The sequence below is a fragment of the Eleutherodactylus coqui genome, chromosome 4 (assembly GCF_035609145.1).
Source record: "Eleutherodactylus coqui strain aEleCoq1 chromosome 4, aEleCoq1.hap1, whole genome shotgun sequence".
Lineage (NCBI taxonomy): Eukaryota > Metazoa > Chordata > Amphibia > Anura > Eleutherodactylidae > Eleutherodactylus > Eleutherodactylus coqui.
In genome coordinates, this window is record NC_089840.1 from 181,612,151 (window position 1) to 181,637,793 (window position 25,643).

A 25,643-nucleotide genomic window follows, 5' to 3' on the forward strand; every position below is an offset into this window, starting at 1 on the left:
CTCATATGCACCCCAAGTTGTTTATTTTTCCAAGCCTTGGCAGCTGCTATGACTCACCACATAACCGCTTAATCACCCTCAAATTTGTCTCGCACAGACCTGACCTGAATTTTTTTCAATCCAACTAAAAAACAGGATATGCGGTAAATCTGAGATTCTAAAGCTGCATACAAGAAGACACACAAGAGCTCTATATCTCAAGGGGTACATATAGAGCTTATGATTGCTGACACTCCCCTATGAGCTCCATGACAGCACTGTCCTAGTTAGTAGGAAATCAGCTGCTAAGCACCCCACTCCAGTCAGTACAACCCAGAATATGGTCCCTATGATCCATGTAATGATAAGAGTGGGGAGCATCTTCCATCATATCACCTTCCACACCAAGCTTAGGCCTGACTTTTTTGGAAAAGTTGACCTTAAATTGGAAACTTAAACAACCCACTCCTTTGATACTAAAAGGACTATCTATATTAGAATCAGTCCTCTTAAATCATATTAAAAAATGTTCCAGAGATGAGCTTCAATGGGTACTATGTGACATATTAAGGCATGTGACCAACCTAGGTCAACACAAACCTAACTTTGAACAAAATTAAGAATGACACTGTCTATTTCTTGGACACCAAAAGAGCCAAGTGGGCAGATGAGAGTTGGCAGACAAATGTTTGTATCTGAGGCCTACCTGAGTCCATATCTAAACTGAAAGGCGCATCTATTAACTTGTTCTCATCAGTCCTCCCTCGGGCAGACAAAGAGTCACTCTATATTGATCAAATCCCCAGAGCCAGCTAACAAGAAGTTTAAAATGGTCGTGCTGGCCTTTCAATTGGAGAACATCAAACACAAGTAAAACTTACCATTACCGTCTGTATTAATGGTCTAAATCAACCGAAAATTCTACTACATCAAGTTACTGGATGATGGAAAATGCATCCTCGAATAAAAATGGTTTGGATGGACCAAATAGCGGCCCTTCCTCCAAGATTGCAGAGGCCTACCTGAACACTGGATCCAGGAACCAGATGTCCCTTAGTATGAAGGTCTGAAGACAACCTGATGAGCTGATCAAGACACTCGTGTCAATGGGGCCAGCTAAGTATAACCTATACAGTTAACAACCTGCACTACAATGTTCTCTTTTTGTTTCAAGTACTGACTGGTAGTCAGCCCAACTTTGCATAATCCTATGTTACAGCTTTTTCCATACCCAATACCTATTATTTTTTCTTAGCAAGTAAATATGGACTATGATAACCTTTGGCTAGTCACCAGTATCTGAAAGAACGATGAATACCTAAGACATCTTACTTAACATAAAGCACTGCAAGCGCTCAGTGGCATCAATGCCTTTGTTGTCTACAACTCTTTGGGGTATTTCCTCACCTCCAACAACACAAATGACATCCTGTACTCTTACTGGTCTCTAAAGGGGTTTACAGCTCTTCAGGTTTCACTTTAGGCCTGCATGGCTACAGTTATTTTTGCATTCATTTTACATACTAGAATGTGGTTAAGATCACCTGCTGCCCCATCTAGACAATTCGATCATCCTCATGAGTATGCCCTCACTCTTCTAATAGATCCGAGGAACCAACTGTTGGATATTTCTTTATCTGTTGGATTTGTTAATTTTCCCTGTTTTGTCAGTCAGATTTACGGCACTGATCTACTCTAAGCTCCGCAACTTCCATCTTCTTAACCTTTTCAATTCAGAACAAGAAGCTACTCAGTCCCTTTTCAAACTACCTTGTTGCAGTAATTTTATAACACAATGTTAGGAATTTAATTCACCTCTAAAGAAATGTAAAACATTCTTTCAGTATCTTAATATCTTAAACAGGGCCCACTTCTCTTGGTCTTCCAATATGTCCACTCTCAGTACTCTTGTTTCAGTACATCAGTGAAACCAAAAGTTGCACATACATATCGGATAGCAGGCAGCTGAATGAAACAGCCGAACACATGCACTCTCCACCTCAGCCAAGTGTGCATGTGTCTTATATGTTATAAGGGGGGAAAGCCACCGCCAGACACTTCTAGCTGCTGCTTATCTCCTGAAAATAAAAGGATCCAGTAGTTAAAATCAAACTGCCCGATTCTTGTTTCCCCTGACATCTGTCAGTAGGGGGAGTCGGGAGGCCACCAAACAGATTGCATGATTGGCCAGTCCCGTTGAAATACCAAGGACTCCTCATAGTCCTACACAATTCACTCCCCAACTCTATTAAAAAAAAGATATTATTGGCTAACAAGAGAGATTTATTATTCTGCAGGTTTTGCTATTTGACCAATAAATCGTGATCATTACTTCCTACGCCGCAGTTAATAACACATTAAACTCTTTCCTTTCTTAAAGGAACACTAGAACATAAATAAAAGTGTCTCCTACAGAAAAGCCTGCAAGAATTTTAGGAAGCTGCAAGAACAAGCAATTTTGTTGAAATTTTGCAGACCAACAGGGAACCTTGTGGTCCCAACCGGGAAGCCCTTGGGTCCAGACTCCTCCATCTCTGACTGCAGACTGTCTGTTATTAGCATCATCCAGGAATGGGGCGGGGCTTAGCCCCCACTGACTATAATGGGCATAGCTGGCAATGTTAAGGGGCTTGCAACAGGGATTCTGTGCAGTGCAGTGGGAAGAACCACATCAGGAACAGGTGACTTCCATGCTTGTTGTTTCCACTACGTCCTCTTCAGTTGCTGCATGTAACTGTAAAAATATATATATTTTCCCAACCATTTTACAAAAATGCAGAAAAAGGCCATGTATGAAAATCCTTAAATTGTGCAAGTTATGCCGTTTGCCAAAAACCCTGAATGGTAAAACTGCCTAGCCATCGTGTAATTTGGGCATGGGGGAATTTATATAGGTGGATTGAGTATTTCGCAGATCACTTTTACATTATTTGTTACCCAGCTTTTACTGGGATTCTGAACATTAAATTTGCCTAACTATGGAGAACAAATTATTTAGGTGTATTTAATGTTCAGCTGTCTTTATTACAGCTTCACATGGTTTGTTACTCAGCTTTCCGGTGACCCTGAAAGTCAAATCTGCCTAACTATATAAAGCATGCAGGACTTTTCACTGCTTACGTAAGTGGATGTGTTCATTGCAGCTTCACATGGACTCTTAGCCTGTGTTCACACAGGGCGGATTTGCTGCGGTTCTGACGCGGTTTGCCGTTGCATAACCGCACTGCGCAAAACCGCTTTGCAGTACAATGCAGTGCAAATGTGTTTGGGCAAAAAGCTGTTCTCACAGGACGGATTTTTTTCCGCACTGCCGCAGTGCGGAAATGCAGCTGCGGTGCAGTTTTTCAAGATTTAGCATGTCAATTCTTTTGCTTTTCCGCAGTGCTATTTTGTCCATAGACCTCTATGGACACAGCAAAATCCTCACCAAAATACACTGCAAAGTAAAAAAGCGCTGCAGAAAAAAACGCTTGCGGATTTCCCGCGTGGAAAATACGCAAGAAAATATGCAAGACAAAAATCACCTTTGAAGCAGTTTTGCCGCAGCAAAACCGCAACAAATCCGCCCTGTGTGAACCCAGCCTTAGGCCTCATGTCCACGGGCATACATGGCTTCTGAGTGCAGAATCCTGCAGCGGATTCCTGCCGTGCCAGCAGGCATAAGGCAAAAAATACATTTTACTCACCTGTCCGGACGCGGCGCGGTTCTTCCCTATTGTGGCCAAATCTTCTTTTTTCTGCATGGCGGATGCGCTTGGGACGCCGGCTGGTGTGCTGCACGCATGTGCCATGCCTTTTTTCGCTTTTTAGATCTCCTGCTTTCCCGCAGATCCGCAGCAGGTTCAGCTGTGGATGTGCTGCGGACCGGACGGCTTCCATTGACTTCAATGGAAACCGTCCCTGTGGGATCTGTAGAAAAATGGAGCATGCTGCTTTTTTATTCTGGCGTGCGATCTGCAATTTCTGCACGATTTTTGCCTCATGCGAGACTCAGTAAAAAAGCAGATTAATCTATCCAATGATTTACAATGTTTCCCATTAGCGATGTTTTCACTCATGCGAGGGCTTTAATTGGTTCATCCAGCTCTGCATTGATTGCTTCTTCAAACTCTGCTCAGCCAATCACATTGTGGAGGATTTGTGAATTGGCCAATCAATGCTGCAGCTCATTTTCTTATGAGTTTTTTTTTTGCATGATTCTACTGAAATTTTTTAGCACGTTATACAATAGGACTTTCTAAAGTTCAGAACGCATCGCATTGCACAAAAATTGCAAGTTTGTGCTTTGTGAGGCGATAAAAAGGAGGCTCTATAGGGAAACATGGGCGACAGAAAAATCGCCCATCGCAGGAAGATAGGGCATGCAACATGCAATAAACTCCACACCAAACTCTGCAGCCATCTTGCGAACTTTGATGCGGAAATGAAAATAGCTAAATTCTATCGGCATCAAAATCCGCAGGTAGACACGCCGGTTTTGAAGCGGAATTCTGCAGCTCCAGATTAAGGTGTGTCTTAGGGTTCCTTCACATAAGCATAAACGCAAATGTGCATGCTTCAGCGCAATGTATTTGCGCTATGAACAAGCTTGATTTGCGCAATGTCTGCGCATTTACTGGACTTCTTTGCATGTGCAGGGCCTGCTCATATGTGTGCACAATGCATCGCCGCCCTGATTTAAAGGCTATTTAGCCTAATGTGCTCTTTTCGCCGTGGTTTTGCGCTGTCTTTCACGCATTCATTTGCCTTTGCTGCGCAATACAAAGATAATGCAGGACCTATTTTTTTGCAGGTGCACAAAATGCGCGTGAAAATTAGTTCATTAGAACAAACCCATTGACATTAATGGGTTCTTTTCTCTGCATATATTTTACACACACAAAAACGGTCGTCTGGAGAAGACCTTAAACCTCCTGGTTCATGTTCACTAGGATTAGAGGGGGAAGGAGCACAAAACATGACTCCCTCCTAAGGGCGCGTTTAGACAACCATATATCAGCCACGTATTCACGCCGGCCAATATACGGCGTCTCTCTCTGCAGGGGAGGAGGCTGGAAGAGCCGGGAGCAGTGCTCTGAGCTCCTGCCCCCTCTCCGCCTCCTCTCCACCCCATCTCCACCCCTCTGCACTATTTGCAATGAGAGAAGGCGGGACGGGGTCAAATTACAGGAATTAGCCCCACCCCCATCCCACCTCTCCTCATTGAAAATAAAGCAGGGGGGTGGAGAGGAGGCAGAGAGGGGGTGGGAGCCCAGAGCACTGCTCCTGGCTCTTCCAGCCTCCTTCCCCTGCAGAGAGGGACGCCGTATATCAGCCGGCGTGAAAACCCAGCCGATATAGTCGTCTGAATGCACCCTAAGGCTAGTTACACACGGGTAAGAAAATCGTGTCAAAATCGCATCTTTGTTTCTGCAATGTTTGAGCGCCAGTGAGGCTTTTTTTTTAGAATAATCTTGCATTGCATCACTGCTGCTCGCAATAAAATCACTTTTTTATCGTGAAAGTTAATAGGACTTTTTGATGTTAAAATCACATCACATACAATTTTTGTGCAATTTTTGCCTCAAGCGAGAGTCAGTAAAAAAGCAGATTAATGTATCCAATGATTTACAATGTTTTCTTTCCCATTAGCGATGTTTTCACTCAATTTTACGTGAGCAAAAAAATCGCAGCATGCTCTATCTCTGTGGAGTCTCCTTTTTATCGCATCGCAATGCAACAAACTTGTGTTACGATGTGATGCGTTTCTAACATTAGAAAGTCCTGTTGACTTTCACAATAAAAAATGTACCCGTTTTTATCACGCAATACCTGCTTTTATCGCAGGTGGCAGCAATGCGAGATTATTTTTTTTTAAAAAGCAGCGCTGGCGCTCAAAAGTCGCGATTTTTCAGCAATTTTCTCTGATCGCGATCACACATGTAAATCTAACCTAGGGGTGCATCCACACGATGTGCAGCGTATTATGTGAGTGCTTTTTACATGAATAGTACGCAGTGCAAAGAGCCCATTGATTTCGATGGTTTTTTTCACAGCGGCATATTTTTTATTTGTGTCAAAAAAACATAACATATCCTATCGTGGTGCGTATATTGGCCCATTGAGATCAAAGAGTGTGCATAAATACGCAGGAAACCTGAGAATTGAAAGTGTATTTTCGCATAAAACCAATTGAGTTTTATCCTTTTTTTTACGCACACAAATACACTGCGTATCAATATCAGTGTATTTTGGTGCATGAATGTGCTGTGTATTCCTGGGCTGTAATACGCATACAGCTATGTGAATGCACCCACATCGCAGCAGTCCCAAATTATTTATTCGCCCAGTAAGATATAGTAACATAGCTAGGCCTAAAAAGGCAACATGAATACATTGCAGAAGTTGTCAACAGCACTAGAAAATGCTTTGCTTGTAGAAGCTGTTCCGTGTGCACGCTTACCCAGGATTAGGACCTCAATAATCCACCAGAGAACAGAAACCAAAATGGTAAAGCAGCCATCAAGACCAGGGAACATTGGTTGAAAAGTCGCTTGTAGAGATGAGCGAGCATACTCGCTAAGGACAATTGCTCAAGCGAGCATTGTCCTTAGCGAGTACCTGCCCGCTCGAAAGAAAAGGTTCGGGTATCGGCGCGGGTGAGAGGTGAGTTGCGGGAGTGAGCAGGGGGGAGCGGGGGGGGGGGGGGGGGGAGAGAGGGAGAGAGAGATCTCCCCTCCGTTCCGCCCCGCTGCTTCCCGCCCCCCACCGGCAGCCGAATCTTTGCTCCCGAGTGGGCAGGTACTCGCTAAGGGCAATGCTCGCTTGTATATTAGAGTTAATAAAGCCTGGAATTTTTATCATGAAAACTTCTTGAAGATCAAGGAGTCCTTTGTGCTGCTTTACTATTTTGGTTTCTAAAAAAGGCAACATGTCCTTAAGGGCCTCATTTGGCGTAGAGTGTTAAGGCAGAAGAATGCAATCGTAAACTCTCGCTCATGACCTGAAGGTTGCAAGATCAATCCCCACAAGGTTTAGGTAGCCAGCTCAAGGTTGACCCATCCTTCCAAAGTTGGTAAAATGAGTACCCATTGCTGGGGGTGTAATAAAAAAATTACTTGAAAGCACCATGGAATAAGTTGGCGCTGTACAAATAACAAATCCCTTTCCAGTTCAGCCTGTTATCCCACAGTGTTAAGGCAGAACCTCCTGTTTTCCTCCATGATGTAGAAGACAAACATTTCAGCTCATTTACTGGAGCTTTTTAAAGTGACTGAAACGTCACACTGGGCGAATGAAAATAGTTTTGCAAACACCCTTGGACTATTGCAGATCTCTTAGAGTACATGCTTGGACCTGGAATTGGGGTGATGGTCACTAGCTGTACTGTACTGTACATTACACTGTGCTGTGTCTGTGGTAAAAAAAATAACGATACAGTATATATTACACAGCGGCTCAGCTCTTGCATAGTGCTATATAATGCAGTCACCACATAACAGTCCATCCAGCTCTACACAGTGATTACAGTGCTGTTACCTCCCGTGTTCACAGGTGGCGTTTCCACGATTGGTGTCATTTTCTTTGCTTTCTCCAAGTGAAGTCCACCATAAAGGCTTCTTCGAGTCACAATTATTCTCTGCACTCTTCTATCATGTGTTACCTCTGACCCCGTCATTGCCCTCCCATAATAGTAGTGCTGAAAAAGTATTATAGAATAGTACCCCCATAAAGTAACACACAGCTGCCTCTGTGCCGCCACAAAGAAACAAAGCCATGTGTGCACCTTGAGGTCTGCAGCCCCACTGTCCCCATACCAGGGCTGCCCGCAGGGTAGATGTCACCCGCCATAGTGCGCTATATTGCTATTCTCCACAAACTAAATGTCCATATTTTATCTGCAACTGTGAATATTTTAGTTAAATGTGATGTATTTTAGGATACGTTAACTCATAGATGAAAATGGTGCAGATTCTCCACCTCTTTTATTGAAAGAGTGAAATCAGTTGCGTATCTGCACTAACATCTGCACCAATTCACAGTTATGATGCAGAAATGAAGCAGATTTTGGTGCGCTGTAGTAACGTGCTGCATAATCAAAAGCTGCATCGCAAATACTATGTGCATTTTTTCTAAATGTGCTTGTAAAACCGCATGCAACAACATCTAAAAACGGCGAAATTATCCTTAAAAACAAACTATTTGCAGGTAGAGGCCGGGCTCACATAACCGTGTGTGCCAGCATGCCGCGCACAAATCTCTTGTGTGCAGGCACGCAGCAAGTACTCGTTAAAATAACAGATTACTGCATGCTGCCAATCCCCATGCAATATCTTGCTATGTATGTGAGCATACGTGCCAAGATAGAACATTCTGGGATATTTTAAAACACTGTGGAGCCCTTATTTCCATCCTTGCTGTAGACTTTTGTCAGTGCCTCACCAGAGCATGCTGTGGCTCCCTCTGCTCCTGTCCCTTCCAGTGGATCTCCTGCACCCTATCCAGCAATGCCTCTCCAGCCTCCTAACCACCCGCACCCTATCCAGCACTCTATTCAGCCCCCCAACCTTCTGCACCCTATCCAGGACTGCCTCTCCAGTTTTCCAACCACTCTCACCCCATCCAGCACTGCCTCTCCAGCCCTCCAACCCCATACCCTATACAGCACTGCCTCTCTGGCTCCACATCCCCCCATATTGCATCCAGCACTGCCACTCCAGCCCTCCAACCCCCCATACCCCATCCAACACTGCCTCTCAAGCCCCCCAACCACCCACAGCCCATCCAGCACTGCTTCTCTAACCCCCTAACCACCCATACACCATCCAGCACTGCCACTCTAGCCCCACACCCCCCCGCACCCCATCCAGCACTGCCTCTCCAGCCCCCCAACCCCCCACACCCCATCCAGCACTGCCTCTCCAGCCCCCCAACCACCCTTACTCCATCCAACACTGCCTCTCCAGCCCTGCAACCCCCCACACCCCAGCACTCTCTTAAGCCCCCCAACCCTCCGCACCCCATCCAGGACCATCTCTCCAGTTCCCCAACCCCATGCAACACTGCCTCTCCAGTCTCCCTGTACTGGAATGATGACACAACAGAGACAGCCTCCTCTCAGGAAACGTTTGGCCTTTACCGGCAGGCTCTGGGCACAACGCGGTTAAACATTTTAAAGTACATCAGACATGTGACTTTCCTATCCAAGTCATTACATACATTGTCAGATAGCAAACAATATGATATTAACATAAAAAGGGCTTTAGAGGGACAAGGAGACATTTACAAAAAGAGGAAATAGTTAGTTTTATGTTACATTGTTAGCAAAAGCTACGTTTCCAGGAGTATCGGGTCGTTAAGCTACATCCTGTTGCTGTTGTTTCCTGAGTAGTTTAACTTTAAAACATCTAATCTGAACAAGTTGCAAAGACACTATAATTTCAAGTAGCTGATACCAGAAAGTAAAGGCACTCATTCAAAACAGTCGTTTTGCCAAACTGAAAACTTCACTGTTTTTCTTTCCAAGCCCACCTATCACATCCCCCCATCTGATGCTCAATACTTGCTTATAGAGCATCATCCTGATCAAGAGCCTGGTATTCCCAAAGAGTCAAGTAGTACAGTCCTTCTCTCCACCATGGCCTCTACTGTTCCCATTATGGTATGCAGCATCGAGGTAGCAGACCGGGTATGAGGGTGCACAATCCCAGGATCAATATTACCATGCCAACTAGGGTCTTAAATCCCCCCAAAACAGAGAACCAGCCCCCAAATAGACTGTTCCGTTACAGTCTATGCCCCACCTTCTGTCCCTCACATCAGTACTATGTCTGGTGCACTAAGGTCCTTGTATCTTTAGATCTCTGCCTGGTTTTTACAATATATTGTTCACAATTATCCTCAACACACAACACCGGTCCTGCAATAAGCAAAGAAACAAAATAATCCACATCTCCTACTCATGTAGATCCTCAAGCTTCAACCATGTGTGGAGTGACTAACTTCCAGCTTATGTGGTCACCACAGGTTGGTCATCTTAGTTGTCTCAGGGGCTCTTGGATAGCTTGGCTGACTCTTGGCACTTGGATGGTCAGCTTACAAGGGTTGTCTGTGTGCAGTTCACTTCTCCCACACACCATGGGCTGGTTTCATTTGGCTGTGGTGCATCCAGGGGTCACTTCAGCGACCTTCACTGCAGCTGGGGTAGAGAAGATAGCAGTAAATGGGCCCTTCCACCTAGGCTGCAAGGGTTGCTGATTCTACTACTTCACCCAAACTGAATCTCTTTTCCACACTCCACTTTGCTATCTGGGACATGGTCTTTCCCAAGCACATGAGCTGCTGATGTATTGTCAAAGAGGCTGTGGCTGTCCTGTCCCCTTTTACTATTGGATAGGGCCTCCCATATACCATTTCATAAGGGGATGGTCCTGTCTTCTAGGTGGGGCTAGACCTGATACGAAACAGCGGTATTGGCAGTAATTTATCCCACTTCCAATGTGTTTCCTAATGTAATTTGTTGAATTATATCTTAAGAATTCTATTCATTGTGTCCACCTTTCCTGAGCTCTGGGGCCTATAAGCAGCATGCAATTTCTAGTTTATGCCCAGTGCCTTGGAAACTGCTTGTACCTCAGTTGTCTTTTCAGTTCTGGTGGGATATTCTTCTACTCATCCAGACTAAGTACACGGAATAACGAGCAAGTACTTGTATCCTTGTACAGGGGCATTTCAGTAAAGTTCACCATTAGGTTCTCAAGTGGGCTTTCAGCTATAGTCTGTATACTCGGGGGCAATCTTGGTCCTTGTCTGCGGTTGTTCTTTGCACAAAGCACATACCTTTCTGTTACAGTCTTAACGATCCTGGGTAGTTTGGGGATATAGAGGTCCATTCAGCAGTTGATCTTTCAGATCAAACATACTAGAGTACACTTCTTCTATTGTTTCCACGCAGTCATGCTCTGGTAGTCCTATTCCAACGGGTAAGAGTGTTGCTAGATTTAAGGTCTTCACAACTTCAAGATTCAGTTTTGGGTTTTCACACAACAGCCCTTGATACTTAGTCTTTCGGGCATTTGTCAGCCAGATGTGCATCCAATACAGGACTCAATGAGGGACTCTGACCAAAAGGTCCAAGTGTAAGTTTGTCTCACTAGTAATGCAGTAGCTACCAGTGCTCTCAGGCATGGTGGCCATCCTGGAGCCACAAGGTCCAGTTGCTTGGAGAGGTATGCCACTGGGGGATGCCATGACCCCAACATCTGGGTCAGGACCCCTAAAGCCAGTCCACTTTTATTATGTACGTACAGAATAAAGGGTTTACTAGAGTCAGGCAATTCTAAAACAGGAGCTTCTGTGAGGGAAAGCCTGCTGCTGTGCCTTTTCTCACACAAACGGTTCTCTTCCTCCTCCTTTTGTGGCCTCATAGAGGAGATTCACCATCAGTGAGTAGTTAGGTATCCAATCCATTTTCGTCAAAATCCTGCCGCTCCTAAGAATTCCTGAACATCTTTTCTAGTAGATGGGGTGGAGATGGAATGTACTACCTGCTTCCTTTCTATACCAAGTTGTCTTTCTCCTCATGGCAAGTGTAAAACTAAGTACTTGACTGATGTTTGGCAAATCTGGGCTTTCTTGCAGGACCCTCAATATCCTACCTTCTACGGCAATAGCAGCAGCTGTTTAGTGTTCTTCATGCCCTCTGTAGTGGCGGTTCCAGTCAGCTGGATACCATCCACATACTGCAGCACAACTGACGATTCTGCCTCGTCTGGTAGTCGAAGGTTTCAGAGGTTAGTGGCCAAGGCATTCCCAAAAATGGTTGGCAAGTTCTTAAACCTCTGAGGTAGTAGGGTCCAGGTGAGTTGTCTCTTCACCAGTCACTGGGTCTTCCTATTGGAAGGCAAAGATTAACTGACTGTTTTCTGCAAGCATGATGGTGAAGACAACATCTTTTAAGTCTAGCACAGTGAAGTATGCTGCTTCTCCTGGTCCAGTCTTGAATAGGGGTTAGGTACGGTTTGATGTAATGTCACTGTGGCAGCATTCACCCCACGTAGGTCTTGCACAGGGAAATCCTGAGTTCCTGGCTTCTGGACTGGTAGCAATGGGGTATTCCACGGGGACTGACTTTCTTTCACGATTCCATACTTCAGATACCTGTGCAGGTGGATTTTGATGTCTTCTTACGCCCATCTGGATATTGGATATTGTTTCTGGGACACAGGCAGGGCATCAGCTTTTAGTTCAACAACCACTGAAGAACATTTCAGGCCAGTCCAGGCGATTGTCTTCTGCCCACACTAAAGGGATCTTGAAAACTAATTCAGCTGTCAAGAAGGGAGAGTGTAGTTCATTTACTATGAAGAGCCTCCATTCTTCTTTTAGAGAGATAGCCAGTGTCATTATTCCATCTGTTGGGGCCCCCTACGTACATTAGAACCATAGGTTCCTGCAGACCCAGGGCATAGGAGCCTGGTCATCTTCAGTCTTCCTCATCATACAGGGCGGTGAGGCTGGTAGGCTCTTCTTCTTGCAATCTCATATTGCTGAGAGGTTGGGATCTTCCAGGTTGATACCTGCCTCGCTGCACATATTCCCTTCCTCTCGCTGGACGGCCCTTCTTCAACCAGACGTCGTCCTTCTTGGTTCAGCAGGGGCTTTTTGTAGTAGGGCGGTGGATTTTCCCTTGTAGCTAGAGCAGCAGCTAGGAGATCAGCCTTCTTCTTGATCGTACTGTCCACTGCTCTTTTTGCTTTTTGGTCTATGTTCACAAACATCTTAGCAGCTATTTCCTGCAGTTGAGTAGCACTCATGCCTGCAAAACCTTCCTGTTTCTATAGCTTTCTTCTTATATCTAATGCAGTATTCTCAGACAAGCATTTGAGCACAGCGTTTCCAATGCCAAAATTTTTTAACACTGTCTGCTCTATTTTAGTGCGTTTCAGCGATTTTTAACGCACCTCATCACCCATTGCAATGATGGGGTGTGTTTAAAAACGCTGTTGAACGTGTTTGACATTTACAAAAAGAGCAGGTAGTCCATTTCATGTTACATTGCTAGCAAAAGCTACCAGTTAGCAAAAACTTCCAGAAGTATCACGTCGTTAAGCTACATCCTGTTGCCTGCTGTTTCCTGAGCAATGTAGTTTAACTGTAAAACATCTTGTCTGAACAAGTTGCAAAGATACTACAAATTCATGTGGCACCATGTGATACCAGGAAGCAAAAGCACTTACTCAAAATGACCATCTTCCAAAAGTGAAAACCTGTTTTTATTTCCAAGCCCACCTATCACATCCCAACCAACCCCCCACACTCCATCCAGCACTGCCTCTTAACTACCCTCATTTCCTGCAGTCTAATCCAGCACTGCCTCTCTACCCCCCAAATCCCGCAGCCCAATCCAGCACTGCCTCTTAACTCCCCCCATTTCCTGCAGCCCAATCCAGCACTCTCCAGCCCCCCAACCACCCCAAAACCTCCATCCAGTAACGTCTCTCTATCCTGCAAACCCCCGTAACCCCATCCAGGATTGCCTCACTACCCGCCAACTCCCGCAACCCAATCCAGCACTGGCTCTCCACCCCACCCCCCCAACTCCCACAGCCCAATCCAACACTGCCTCTTCACCCCTTTAACTCCCGCTGCCCAACCCAGCACTGCCTCTCCACCCCCCAAATCCCACAGCCCAATCCAGCACTGCCTCTCCACCCCGCTAACTCCCGCAGCCCAATCCACACTGCCTCTCCACCCCCCAAATCCCACAGCCCAATCCAGCACTGCCTCTCCACCCCGCTAACTCCCGCAGCCCAATCCAGCACTGCCTCTCCACCCCGCTAACTCCCGCAGTCCAATCCAGCACTGCCTCTCCACCCCCCAAATCCCACAGTCCAATCCAGCACTGCCTCTTAACTCCCCCAACTCCTGCAGCCCTATCCAGCACTGCCTCTCCAGACCCCTAACTCTCGCAGCCCAATCCAACACTGCCTCTACACCCCCCCCCCCCAACTCCCACAGCCAGAGGCGTAACTTGAAGATTTTGGGTCCCGATGCAAAACTTGTAACAGGGCCCCCAACTATAATGCTTTACTCATAGTACTGGGTTCCCTATATGGAGAAGAGAGGCCTTATGGGCCCCCTAAGGCTCCTGGGCCCGGGTGCAACCACATCCCCTGCATCCTTTATAGTTATGCCCCTGCCCACAGGCCAATCCAGCATTGCCTCTCCACCCCCCGAACTCCTGCAGCCCAATCCAGCACTGCCTCTCCACCCCCCCCCCAACTCCTGCAGCCCAATCCAGCACTGCTTCTCCAGCCCCCTAACCACCTTCAGTCCAGTGGCGATCACTTTCCCCTCTTCACTAAATCTGTCCTGATGCAACTCCTGCCAGTCAGACTATGTGGCTTCCTGCACAGCATGGCCCGACTCCTTCCATCCTCTGCTCATGCTTTATGCATTAGAGCCAGGTGCATCAGGACAGATTTAGTGGTGTGACAGTGGCTTCTGCTTAACAAAATGTGTGAGGGCGCCATTAAGTAAGGAGAGGGGGCAGGAGAGAAATGCCTTCTGCAGAGCAGAGGATGATTGGCGTGGCATAGGGGCCAAGTCACAGTTGCCGCAGATACAGTATACTGGGGAGGTAACTTTAATATGGTCCATTCTTCTCCCACTACTGATAGCTCTTCCAGGAGGATGCTTGGAGTTAAAAACCTGGTACCAGGGGTGGGCCTGAGAAGTCTTATTCCCACTCAGACTGCTAGCTATCCGGTCTCTAACTCAAGGTAAACATATTGTATACCAGTGGAGTAGCTACAGGGGCATGCGGCACCTTCATCACTGTGCGCTTTATTGAATCCTCTTTCTTGGTCTTCATAGCACAAATATGTTGCGCTGAGGCATGCACAATTATGCATATGCCAGTGTGAAACTGTCCTTAAACCGAACATCTTAGGAATTGCCTTGGCTAAAGGCTCCTTCAGAAAGACTTCAGCGCAACACATATGCACTATGAACGCTATGCGCTTCTTCCCTGAAGTGATGCGAGGTGGTTTTCAAACAAAAACCCCTGGTTCAGGTATCCGGCTCAAGGTCGACTCAGCCTTCCATCCTTCTGAGGTTGGTAAAATGAGCACCCAGCTTGGTGAGGGGTAATAACTACATTACATCAAACCACTGCAGAATACGTTGGCGCTATGCAAATAACAACATTTATTTATTTTTTTATTCACGGCAAAATTGCACGTTGGAGAGTGTGAATTCGGGCCGTAACTCATGGCCTGATCTCAAATTCTCCCATATGAAGCTAGCCTAAGGCCATATTTACATGGCCAATAGCGAGTCGCTAGCAAGATTTTCAGGCACGACAGACAACCCATCCATGTGCTGTGCGATGTGCGGGAAATCACACATTTGCACCTACTACATTTGTGTGAGACTCGCACGAAAATAGAACATGCTGTGATTTTTCTGTCTATCGCTGCGAGAGGAAACTCATCCGTGTAAATAGATGCTTTGTAAACAATGTGTTCTAATTCCGTGCCAGCTATGTGCAAAGCGCTAAAGAAATGCGAGAATATTTATGCCCTCACTGTTACCGAGCCCCTCACCTCCCTCCCTAATCATTTGTCAATCCTGGAATATTTGACAGATGTTTCCGGATTATTAATTGAAGTGGGCAAAACTGAAGTTCTTTCCTGTTCCAACATGTTCCCAGAAAGTCCATGAGATCAGCTTTGAAACTCAGGCGCGTCCCCACCGCACATCTTATATTGGTAGGAAACTTACCAAGTCTTTAGAACTCTAGTGGAAGCTGACTTGAAGAACTAGGGCCAGGCTGTGTAATGCAGGTAGGTGGCTTCAACGCAAGCAACATTTATTATACTACTCCTTATTCTTAACCATAATATATGCCCTCCTTTACTATTTACCATCAAAAGCCACAACTAATCATCTCCTGCCTCACGGTGAGAGAGAGAAAACCCACACAGATCTGTGGGAACCCGCTGCATACTGAAAGAAACCACCATGAGCGTACACATAAGGAGGAAGGTGAATAAGGGCGCATCACAATGTATTTGCTCATGAATGAGGTACGTTCACAGGTGTGTGACACACCCCTTCCGTGGAATAAAAGCCTATGAGGCTAACCAGGTCCAGATGTGTTCTTTTTTTTTGCGGTTTTGCGTAGTGTTTCACGCTTCTCCTTGCGTATGCGCACACCTCTTATAGACGTCTATGGGGGCATTTACTGTTCAAAATGCAGAAAGATAGAACAGGTCCTACTGTTTTACGCACACGTACAACAAACTCGTGAGAACGAACCCATTGAAATCAATGGGTCCTGATCTGTCTATTTTGCACATGAAGCAATGCATAAAACTGCGGGGAAAAAAACACATCTAGACCTCATTGGGCTAAATAGCCTTTTAATCCACAGAAGGGGTGTGTTGCACGCGTGTGCTAACAGTACAGTAATATGAGCAGATGTTCGCGAAACTCAACCTCATTTGTGCGCAAATACATTGTCCTGAGGCAAGCCTTTTTGTGCTTAAGGGTGGCTACACATGGACATATTTGCACCATGCAATACACAGAGAATAGAACCAAATAAAGTCAATGGGTTCGCTCTCATTAAAATAATTTTTTGTGTGCACTTCAATTGTGCCCCTCAAAAATAGTACCTGCTCTGTCTTTCTGCGCATTTGCTCAGCAGAGGGCCCCACAGAAGTCAATGGGAAGTGCAAAGATGCGTGCACAATACACTGCACAATTCCGTGAAATATAGAACACATCTGCACCCGATTGGGCTAAACAGCCTTGTAAGTCAGAGTGGGGGAATGTCCCGTTAACGCATATGAACTGGCCATGAGTGCGCAAAACGTACAGTACTATGCGCAGACACGTGCGCAAATCTACCTTGTATACTGCGCAAATACATTGTGTAAGCAAGCGTATTTGGGCATATGTTCGTTTGAAGCCGACCTTCATATGGATCCATAATATGTATGGATGAGCTCAAGGGATGAAATAGGCCGCACAACGCACCGCAAGCTACAGTGAATTCCGTAACAAAATCTGAAGGCTACCTGTGGATTTTGATGCCGAACTGAAAATGGCTTAAAACCTGCCTGCAATTCTGGCAGGATACGGCGCGTCCTGCGACATAAATCCATCCAATGTGAAAGGTTCCCTAGGCTTGCAGCATACTACCTTATTTTGGGGCCGTATGCTGTAATGCCACAGATAGCACACGGCCCAACTATATCCTGTAAGATCCGAATGCGTTTTGTGCATCCATTTTTTAAATTTCATGCGTCATCAGTTTTTTTGTCTTGCAGAAAAAAAGGAAGGCATAGTTTATGGGCAGCAAAAAAATGCAGTGCGTGCAGACGTCCTCCGTGCGCGCTCCATTTTTTTCCTTGACTTGAATTGGTGACTGACGTTCGAGAAGTTGGGCCAGTATACGACACACTTTTATTGCACAAACAAAATACGCACGCAAAGTACGCTTTTGTGAACAAACCTATCCATTGTGTATTGCACGCGCAAATACGCCCATGTGAAGGTCAGGTTAAATTTTGCTGCATCTGTAGCTGACTGCTGTGAGGCTGAAATTTGTCCCGCACACCATTCAAATTTGCAGAAATATTGTACTGTGCAAAAGTGTCATGGCTCCTGCAGGTGGCTCTGCAGGAGCCATGAAGTGTGGTTTTTAACATGCATAATACACAGTACACAGCAAATACACATGTAACGTGTATTGATTGTGTATTTAGTCATACCCACAGCATATGATGTGCATAATAGGCTATAGACGCTCATTATTGTACTGCCTTGCACCATGCTTCACTGCTGCCTGCAGACAATCATTATTGTACAGCTTTCCACCATGCTTCACTGCTGCCTGCAGACACTCCTTATTGTACAGCTTTCCACCAAGCTTTACTGCTGCCTGAGGACACTCATTATTGTACTGCTCTCCATCATGCTTCACTGCTGCCTGCAGATGCTCATTATTGTACCGCTCTCCACCATGCTTCACTGCTGCTTGCAGACAATCATTATTGTACAGTTTTCCACCATGCTTCACTGCTGCCTGCAGACACTCCTTATTGTACAGCTTTCCACCAAGCTTTACTGCTGCCTGAGGACACTCATTATTGTACTGCTCTCCATCATGCTTCACTGCTGCCTGCAGATGCTCATTATTGTACTGCTCTCCATCATGCTTCACTGCTGCCTGCAGACACTCATTATTGTACCGCTCTCCACCATGCTTCACTGCTGCCTGCAGACACTCATTATTGTACCGCTCTCCACCATGCTTCACTGCTGCCTGCAGACACTCATTATTGTACCACTCTCCATCATGTTACACTGCTGCCTGCAGACACTCATTATTGTACCGCTCTCCACCATGATTCACTGCTGCCTGCAGACAATCATTATTGTACAGCTTTCCACCAAGCTTCACTGCTGCCTGCAGACACTCCTTATTGTACAGATTTCCACCAAGCTTCACTGCTGCCTGAGGACACTCCTTATTGTACTGCTCTCCATCATGATTCAATGTTACCTGCTGACACTCATTATTGTACTGCTCTCCATCATGCTTTACTGCTGCCTGCAGACACTCATTATTGTGCCTCTCTCCACCAAGCTTCACTGCTGCCTGCAGACACTCATTATTGTACCGCTCTCCACCATGCTTCACTGCTGCCTGCAGACAGTCATTATTGTACCCTCTCCACTATGCTTCAATGTTACCTGCTGACACTCATTATTGTACTGCTCTCCAGGCTTCGGTGAACAAACTGCCTTCAGTTGCAGTCAAATATTTCACGTTGTGACTAATCAGTCCAGAGCACCTGCTTTTTAGCCCCCTACACAGCTGTTTCTGTTTCAGGAAATGCCTGTTTCAACTTACATATGAAAATGATGATCATTATCACTTGTTTGGTGTAACTGGCTAATCATACAATCAATAATTGAGCCAGGAAACTCACCCACGATCTTTAGAGGTACGGTGTACAATCATCATCATCCTCATTACCACAGTGGCCAATATACATTTATCCACCAACGGCCTGTAAATAAAGTGCATATTAGGAGATCAAGGACATGATCAACAGGGCAAATAGCATACCAACACAACACATGACAATGATGAACTTACAAGCAGTCAACTATTCAAAGTTCTCGGGTGGGCAGTTGGTATACTGATAGTTCATATTGGTTTCCTACCCTCTTACAATGTCTTCCTAACAGTAATCACCACAAATTGTCTCTCATGTCTACAGTAGGAACAGCAGTATCTTCTTCTTAATGCCAAGTATTAAGTAGAGTCCTTCAGTAGTCAAAGTATAGCTTTCATCCGGTGGTGGTCATATACCATTCCACGGCAGATAAAACACAGTTTACCTTTTTTTCTTTCGTTAGTGGTCACAGAAGGACCCCCCATACTTTTTCAGTGTGGTCACAGTAAGATTCTTCTTGCATTCCTCTCATTAGAGCAGAGCTCCCCCCTCTCCTCCCGTTGTTATAACAGAGCCCCAAGCCCCTTTCTCTTAGTTGTCACAGCCTTTCCCCCTTGGTCAAAGCAAAGCATATTAAAAAGGAGGGTCCCAGTAATCAATCAGTATACTTTGACACCTTTTTGGAGTTAGTCTATGGGCTGCAAGTTCCCAGGAGCAATGTGTAATCTTTACGGCATACAGCATTCAAGAAGCCTATAGTAGGCTGAGCCCTCAGCCTACTACAACAACAAAAACCCAGAAATATGACTATTGGCAATGACCAGTAGAAACAGTGGCCCATTCGTGAGGAAGGATCAACAACCAAAAACACTGCAAAATGTTTATATACAATTATTTGTGAAATGTTTGAATATTTCTGTAATAGGAAGAATATCCTCTTACAAAGTGTTTTCCTCCAACAGATTGTACTCCTGCAGAGAACAGCATTGTGAAACCATACAGAATGCCGGTGTTGAAGAAAGCCTCACCTGAAATGTCAGCAAGTAAGGGCAGCGAGGAGGCAGAGGTATGAGGCGCTGAGGTGCTTTGCATGTCTGAGTATTAAGAAGAGAACAATATCCTTTACTTATACACACTCTATTGTAACAGTCTCCTAGTTTCATCTGTCAAATAACAGTCAGAGTTTTCATCAATCATTAAAGAAAAAAAACACAAGCCAAAATCAACCAAAAGCATGATTGTTAGCATTCATGGTTACTGTAGTGTGCTATAGGATGAGGCACTGGAGAGTGTTAAATGAATTTGCAGAGGCAAGTTTAAAGAGACTGTCACTATTTTTTGTACCATAAGGTAGAGCCTGATTACAGTTATATGTCTGCCGTGGATCTGTGCAGCAGTTCTGGAGAAAAATGTAACTTATCAATAGCAGCACATATATAGAGGAGTACTTGAAGTAGTCCTGGATATTAGAGATGAGCGAACGTACTCGTTACGAGTACTTACGCACCCGAGCACCGCCATTTTCGAGTACAGCAGTACTCGCGCGTAAAGATTCGGGGGGCGCCGTGGCGGCACGGGGGGTAGCAGTGGGGAGTGGGGGGGAGAGGGAGAGAGAGAGGGCTTCCCCCTGTTCCCCGCTGCTCCCCCCCGCACCGCCGCGCCTCTCCCCGCCCCCCGGCGCCCCCCGAATCTTTACGCCCGAGTACTGAAGTACTCGAAAATGGCGGTACTCGGGTGCGTAAGTACTCATTACGAGTACGTTCGCTCATCTCTACTGGATATTCATGAGCTGCAGGCTAACCAGTGGCATAGCTATAGGGGTTGCAGGGGTCGCAACTGCAACCTAGCCCCTAAACCAGGGGGCCCAGAGGATTGGGGGGCTAGAGACAGTGTTAGATGGAAGATTATGGTCTAGAGAGACAGTGCTGGGTGGGGATGTGTGGGATTGGGGGGGTTGGAGAGACAGTGCTGGATGGTGGTTCAGGAGTTGGAGGGCTGGAGTGTCAGCGCTGGATGGGATTATTGGGGATTGGGGGCTGAAGAGACACTGCTAGATGGGGGTGCAGGGGTTGGGGTGTTGGGGGGGGAGCACATGAACTGCTGTTTTTTTTTTTTTTTTTGACTATTGAAACTTCACACTATTGCACACAAGTTTGAAAAATAGTGGGAAGATTGGTCTGGCCGTATCATTTCTCACACGTAATATTAACACGCGAGAATCCCGTTAGTGAAAATTAAACCATAGAACTGAATGGTTTTGTTTCATCCCATTTTGTGGCTGTGTTTTTGAGGGTCACAAAATGGGACAAAATCACGCCTATGTGTTTAAGCCCTAGGACTATGAGTATGAGTTCATGTATATGCATTTCTGTGTATGCGTGTGTCTGTATATGTACTGTATAAATTACAATATAACACACAGTATATATACACCTGCAAATGGTTTGTTTTTAAGGAAAATGTCAGTTTTTAGATGTTGTTACATGTGGTTTCTGAGCACATTTAGAAAGCAATGCCTGTAGTATTGGGTGCAGCTCTTGATCATGCAGCATGTTGCCGCAGAAAAGAGTTCGTTCACACATAGCGGAAAATGGTGCAGATATTCCACAGCAGAAAGTGGCACCAAAATCTGAGTGTTGGTGCAGATTTAGGAGTGGATCCACAACTGATGGCACCCTTTCAATAAAGAGGGGATGTCTGCTGCGGATCCGCACTGAAATCCATGTCAAAATCCGCACCAATGGAATCTACCACCATATGGAAATGTCCACATTTGCACCTATGATTATTAAAATCCTCTGGCAGCTGAACAAACCCTTCAAGATAATTTATTACTGAATGGAAATTTTTAATTTCAGTTGGAAAAAGTCCTCTTTTTTGTCAAAGTCCTGTTTTTTGTCAAAGCCTACATTTTTTGCTATATAATGCCTGTTTTAAGTAATTTCTTATGGTTAAAACCACGTTCTCCATGCAGTAAGATAACTGACCGGCATATAACTCATCTCCCCCTGCTTTGCCGAAGCTCCGAATCTCCTTTCTGATGTCACGTTTACAGGCTGGTGCAGCCAATGACACAGCTCAGCGATGGATAGTTGAGCTCTCTTATTGGCTGCAGCAGCCTGTGACATCCTGTAAACAGGCAGGACTGCACCCGGTTAACAAACAACTGAAGTAGAGGACAAAGCAGCAGTGCAGGAGATGCAGGGAGTGGGGAGAGGTGAGTATACGCCGGTTTGTTATTTTACTGCATCATGAATGGTGTTTTTACAAAAAAAACTACTTAGACAACCTCTTTAATATTTGCAATACTGTGTTTTTCTCCTCCTCCTCAGGGACCTTTCACACACAGTGCAATATTCCAAAACAGTATTGTTGATTATGCTCTCCTGTTTAATATTCAGCCCCAAAATCTGAACAGCTAACTTCTCCCCTCTGGTGTGGAATTAATGCAGCCCCAGATCTACAAGTACAAAGCACTTTTTAAACAATGTAATGGTAGGAGGGGCATGTATGGGCAAAGCATATTAATGGAGTATTCTGGTAACTTCATGTTTTTCCAAGTTTTCACCTATTCACTGGACAGGTTAAAAGTCATAACTTGTTGGGGATCCAGCCTCTGGGATCCCCACCGATCCCGAGAATGGGGCGGAGGTCACGCAAGTACACCATCCCTCCATTCATTTCTTTGAAAACCCTAAAGATTGCTGAGCCCTTGAACTTATCCTGCAAAAAGCTTGCCCATGTAAAAATAAAAAGTTGTGGCTCCCGGAATGTTGCTATGGAAAAAAAGATGAAAAAGCTTCTCTGCCCTGAAGGCCTAAAAAAGGCCAGGCCTTGAAGGGTTAATGGAATCCTCATGTTGCTAATGTGAACATTCTCGATAATAACACTGTTGGGATGAAACGCAAGTCATCGAGTCCCCTAATATACTGTCCATGGCATCACCCAAAGCAGTAGAGTCCACGATCTTCCGTCTCTACCTAAAATACAAGGGGCTGTTGGTAAGTCTTTGGCTTTACCCAGAAAGAAACGAGATAGGAAGATGAAACTTTACATTTATTCCACATACTCTCCACTGATGTCAGCACACTTCTTACATCAGTATTCCAAGTTCTGTAAGCCTTGCAAAAAGAAGGATTTCGGTTGTGCCTCAAACCAGTCATCCGTAGCAGCCATGGCATCAGAAATGGTGTGAAATTTGGTACCCTTAAGGTGTTTCTTCAGGTTTGGAAACAGATAATAGTCGGAGGGAGCTAGATCTAGTGAATAAGGTGGATGGTCAACCAGCTGGAAGCCTAGCTCCACCAGTTTTGCCGTGGTCGCTTGTGCAGTGTGAGCGGAGGCGTTGCCTTGCAGGAAAAAGATTCCTTTGGACAGCTTGTCACGCCTTTTGGCCTTCAAAGCTGCCTTCAATTGGTCCAAAAGTTCAATGTAATACCTTGCATTGATGGTGGAACCATTTTGAAGGTAGTCCACTAGCAGCATGCCCTCCTTATCCCAGAACACAGACGTCATCAGCTTAGTGGCTGATTTTTGCGCCCTGAACTTCTTTGGGTGAGGAGAACCACTGTGCCTCCACTCTTTTGACTGCTCCTTGGTTTCAGGGTCATACAAATATATCCAGGTCTCATCCATAGTGACCAGTCGATCCAGGAAGTTCTTATCAGTCCGGAAATGCTGACAAATGGACTGGGAAGTTTTCACTCGCACGCTTTTCTGATCTGTTGTCAAACATTTAGGGACCCACTTTGCAGATAGCTTCTTCATGTTCAAATGTTCATGGATAATGACACAAACACGTTCACGAGAAATCCCCATGATGTCTGCTATTCGTTTAGCTGAAGTTGGCCGATTCTCCAGTATGAGGTTGTGCCCAGCATCAACAATCTCCGGAACAACAACGTCCAGGACATTCCTCATCATTGGTGCTGAAGCGACCCGTTTTAAATTTGGCAACTGAATTCTTAACTGAATATGAAGGGCATTAATAGAATATGGAGGGCATTAATTCCCCAATGTCTGCGACATATCACCATGAATATCCTTCGCTGACTTTCCTTGCAGAAACAAGGATTTTATCACTCCTCTGCTCTTATTTGCTGTAAATATCGCCTTAGACTCCACCATTTTGTTTTCCCACATGCCTAGTCCACTGTTACCATAAGCTACAAACACATTTTGAAAACATATTTTAGACACATAAGGGTTTCATGTGATGTAACATAATTCGTTACCATAGAAACAAAAAAAGAACACAAAGCCAAAGACTTATCAGCAGCCCCTTGTATACTCTCATTTTACATCATGATCCAAGGATTCCCTCTTAAATAAACATCTGTCGCACTCTGCAGGAATGTGTTTTATCAGTTGAACATACAGGGGTAAACAAATATATGGAAATACCACACGAAATGCATGGGATTTTAATCATGAGCTGCCCTTTTGACCGCTGCTTGGCTGAGAGCTTTCTTACCAAATTTGTATTTACTTCACCTCTTGCCCTGCTCTGGGGGTTTTGGGAGTCAGCTGGTAACAGCAGCTTAGTGGCTCAAGCCCCTGACCAATGGAACCTTGTTGCTCGGACACATGTTCACTTCTACCCAGTAACATCTATGTCATACTACCCCCACCTAAAATAGATCTCTACATGTTTTATTGAAATATGTTTTATAATCCCAAGTAACTGAAGGCATGCATTTCGTACAGTGTTTCCATATTTTTGTCTACCCACTATATAAGTTTGATTTGATGCCTTACCAAAACCCAAAGATACTGATGCTATTGACGGGCTGACAGCTTTCATAATAGTTCAGGCAACAAGTGTCTGTGCTTAATGTGCACCCCAAAAAGTGGTGAAACGTTGTTGTGATGAACGCCGACAACTCGCTGCGCAGCATTTAAACAGCAAAAATCAGCTTCATTCTTGAGCACATCAGCCGCCCCCTCCTCCACCATACACAACGCCCACAGCGCAGTAACCGTCCCACGCTCGCTGCAGCCGCTCATTTACAATTTAATAGGATGATAATTAGTTCCGCCATTCTCACATATCAGATATACGGCATCATGTCGACAGCGGCAAAATTCCTTTGATTCTGCAGTACATCAGATAGTCCGCAGTTTGTGGCAGTTCAACATTTTTGGGAGAACAAGATAATCTGAAATGTCACAAGAAAGGAATAATAATACAGAAAGAGGGCTTGTCACGACTAATAATGTCTGTTTTAGTGACTATTTGTATTTGCCCTAAATAACAATTCTCAAGCATCTTTTTGTAGAAGTCTGTGTTGGGTTCCTCTGTTATCCCTCCTGGAAATCTCTAAATAAATGGACAGCTGTGTGTTACCCTTCAATTCTCTAGGTCAATATGGTGCGTCCCTATGACTCTGACAATGCCCAACCAGTGCCAACCCCATCCCATTAAAGGACTTATTCCCAGGGGCGTACCTAAAGGCTCAGGGCCCGGGTACAAAAGTTCAGCTCACACTATATACACACACTATATACACAGTATATACACACACACACTATATACACATATACAGACACACATATACACATATCCCAGGGCCCAGACCACTTCTCCATGTGATAGCAGCAGGACAGGCAGACGCAGCAGAGACCATCCAGCAGGAGGCAGCACATGATGACATCATCACCCCCTGCCGGCCTGTGTGACTGGCTCCCTCCTCCTTCCCCCTGCTCTTC

General features: G+C 45.2%; 1 protein-coding gene across 1 annotated transcript in view; it reads left to right on the plus strand.

Annotated features, from left to right (window-relative positions):
• Positions 1–25,643, plus strand: part of CHAT (choline O-acetyltransferase) — a 105,896-nt gene that overhangs the window by 3,545 nt on the left and 76,708 nt on the right. Inside the window, exon 2 of the mRNA XM_066600416.1 lies at positions 19,898–20,001. Within this exon, the coding sequence (XP_066456513.1) occupies positions 19,939–20,001 (63 nt within the window). The 5' untranslated portion in view covers positions 19,898–19,938. The remainder of the gene's footprint in view (positions 1–19,897; positions 20,002–25,643) is intronic.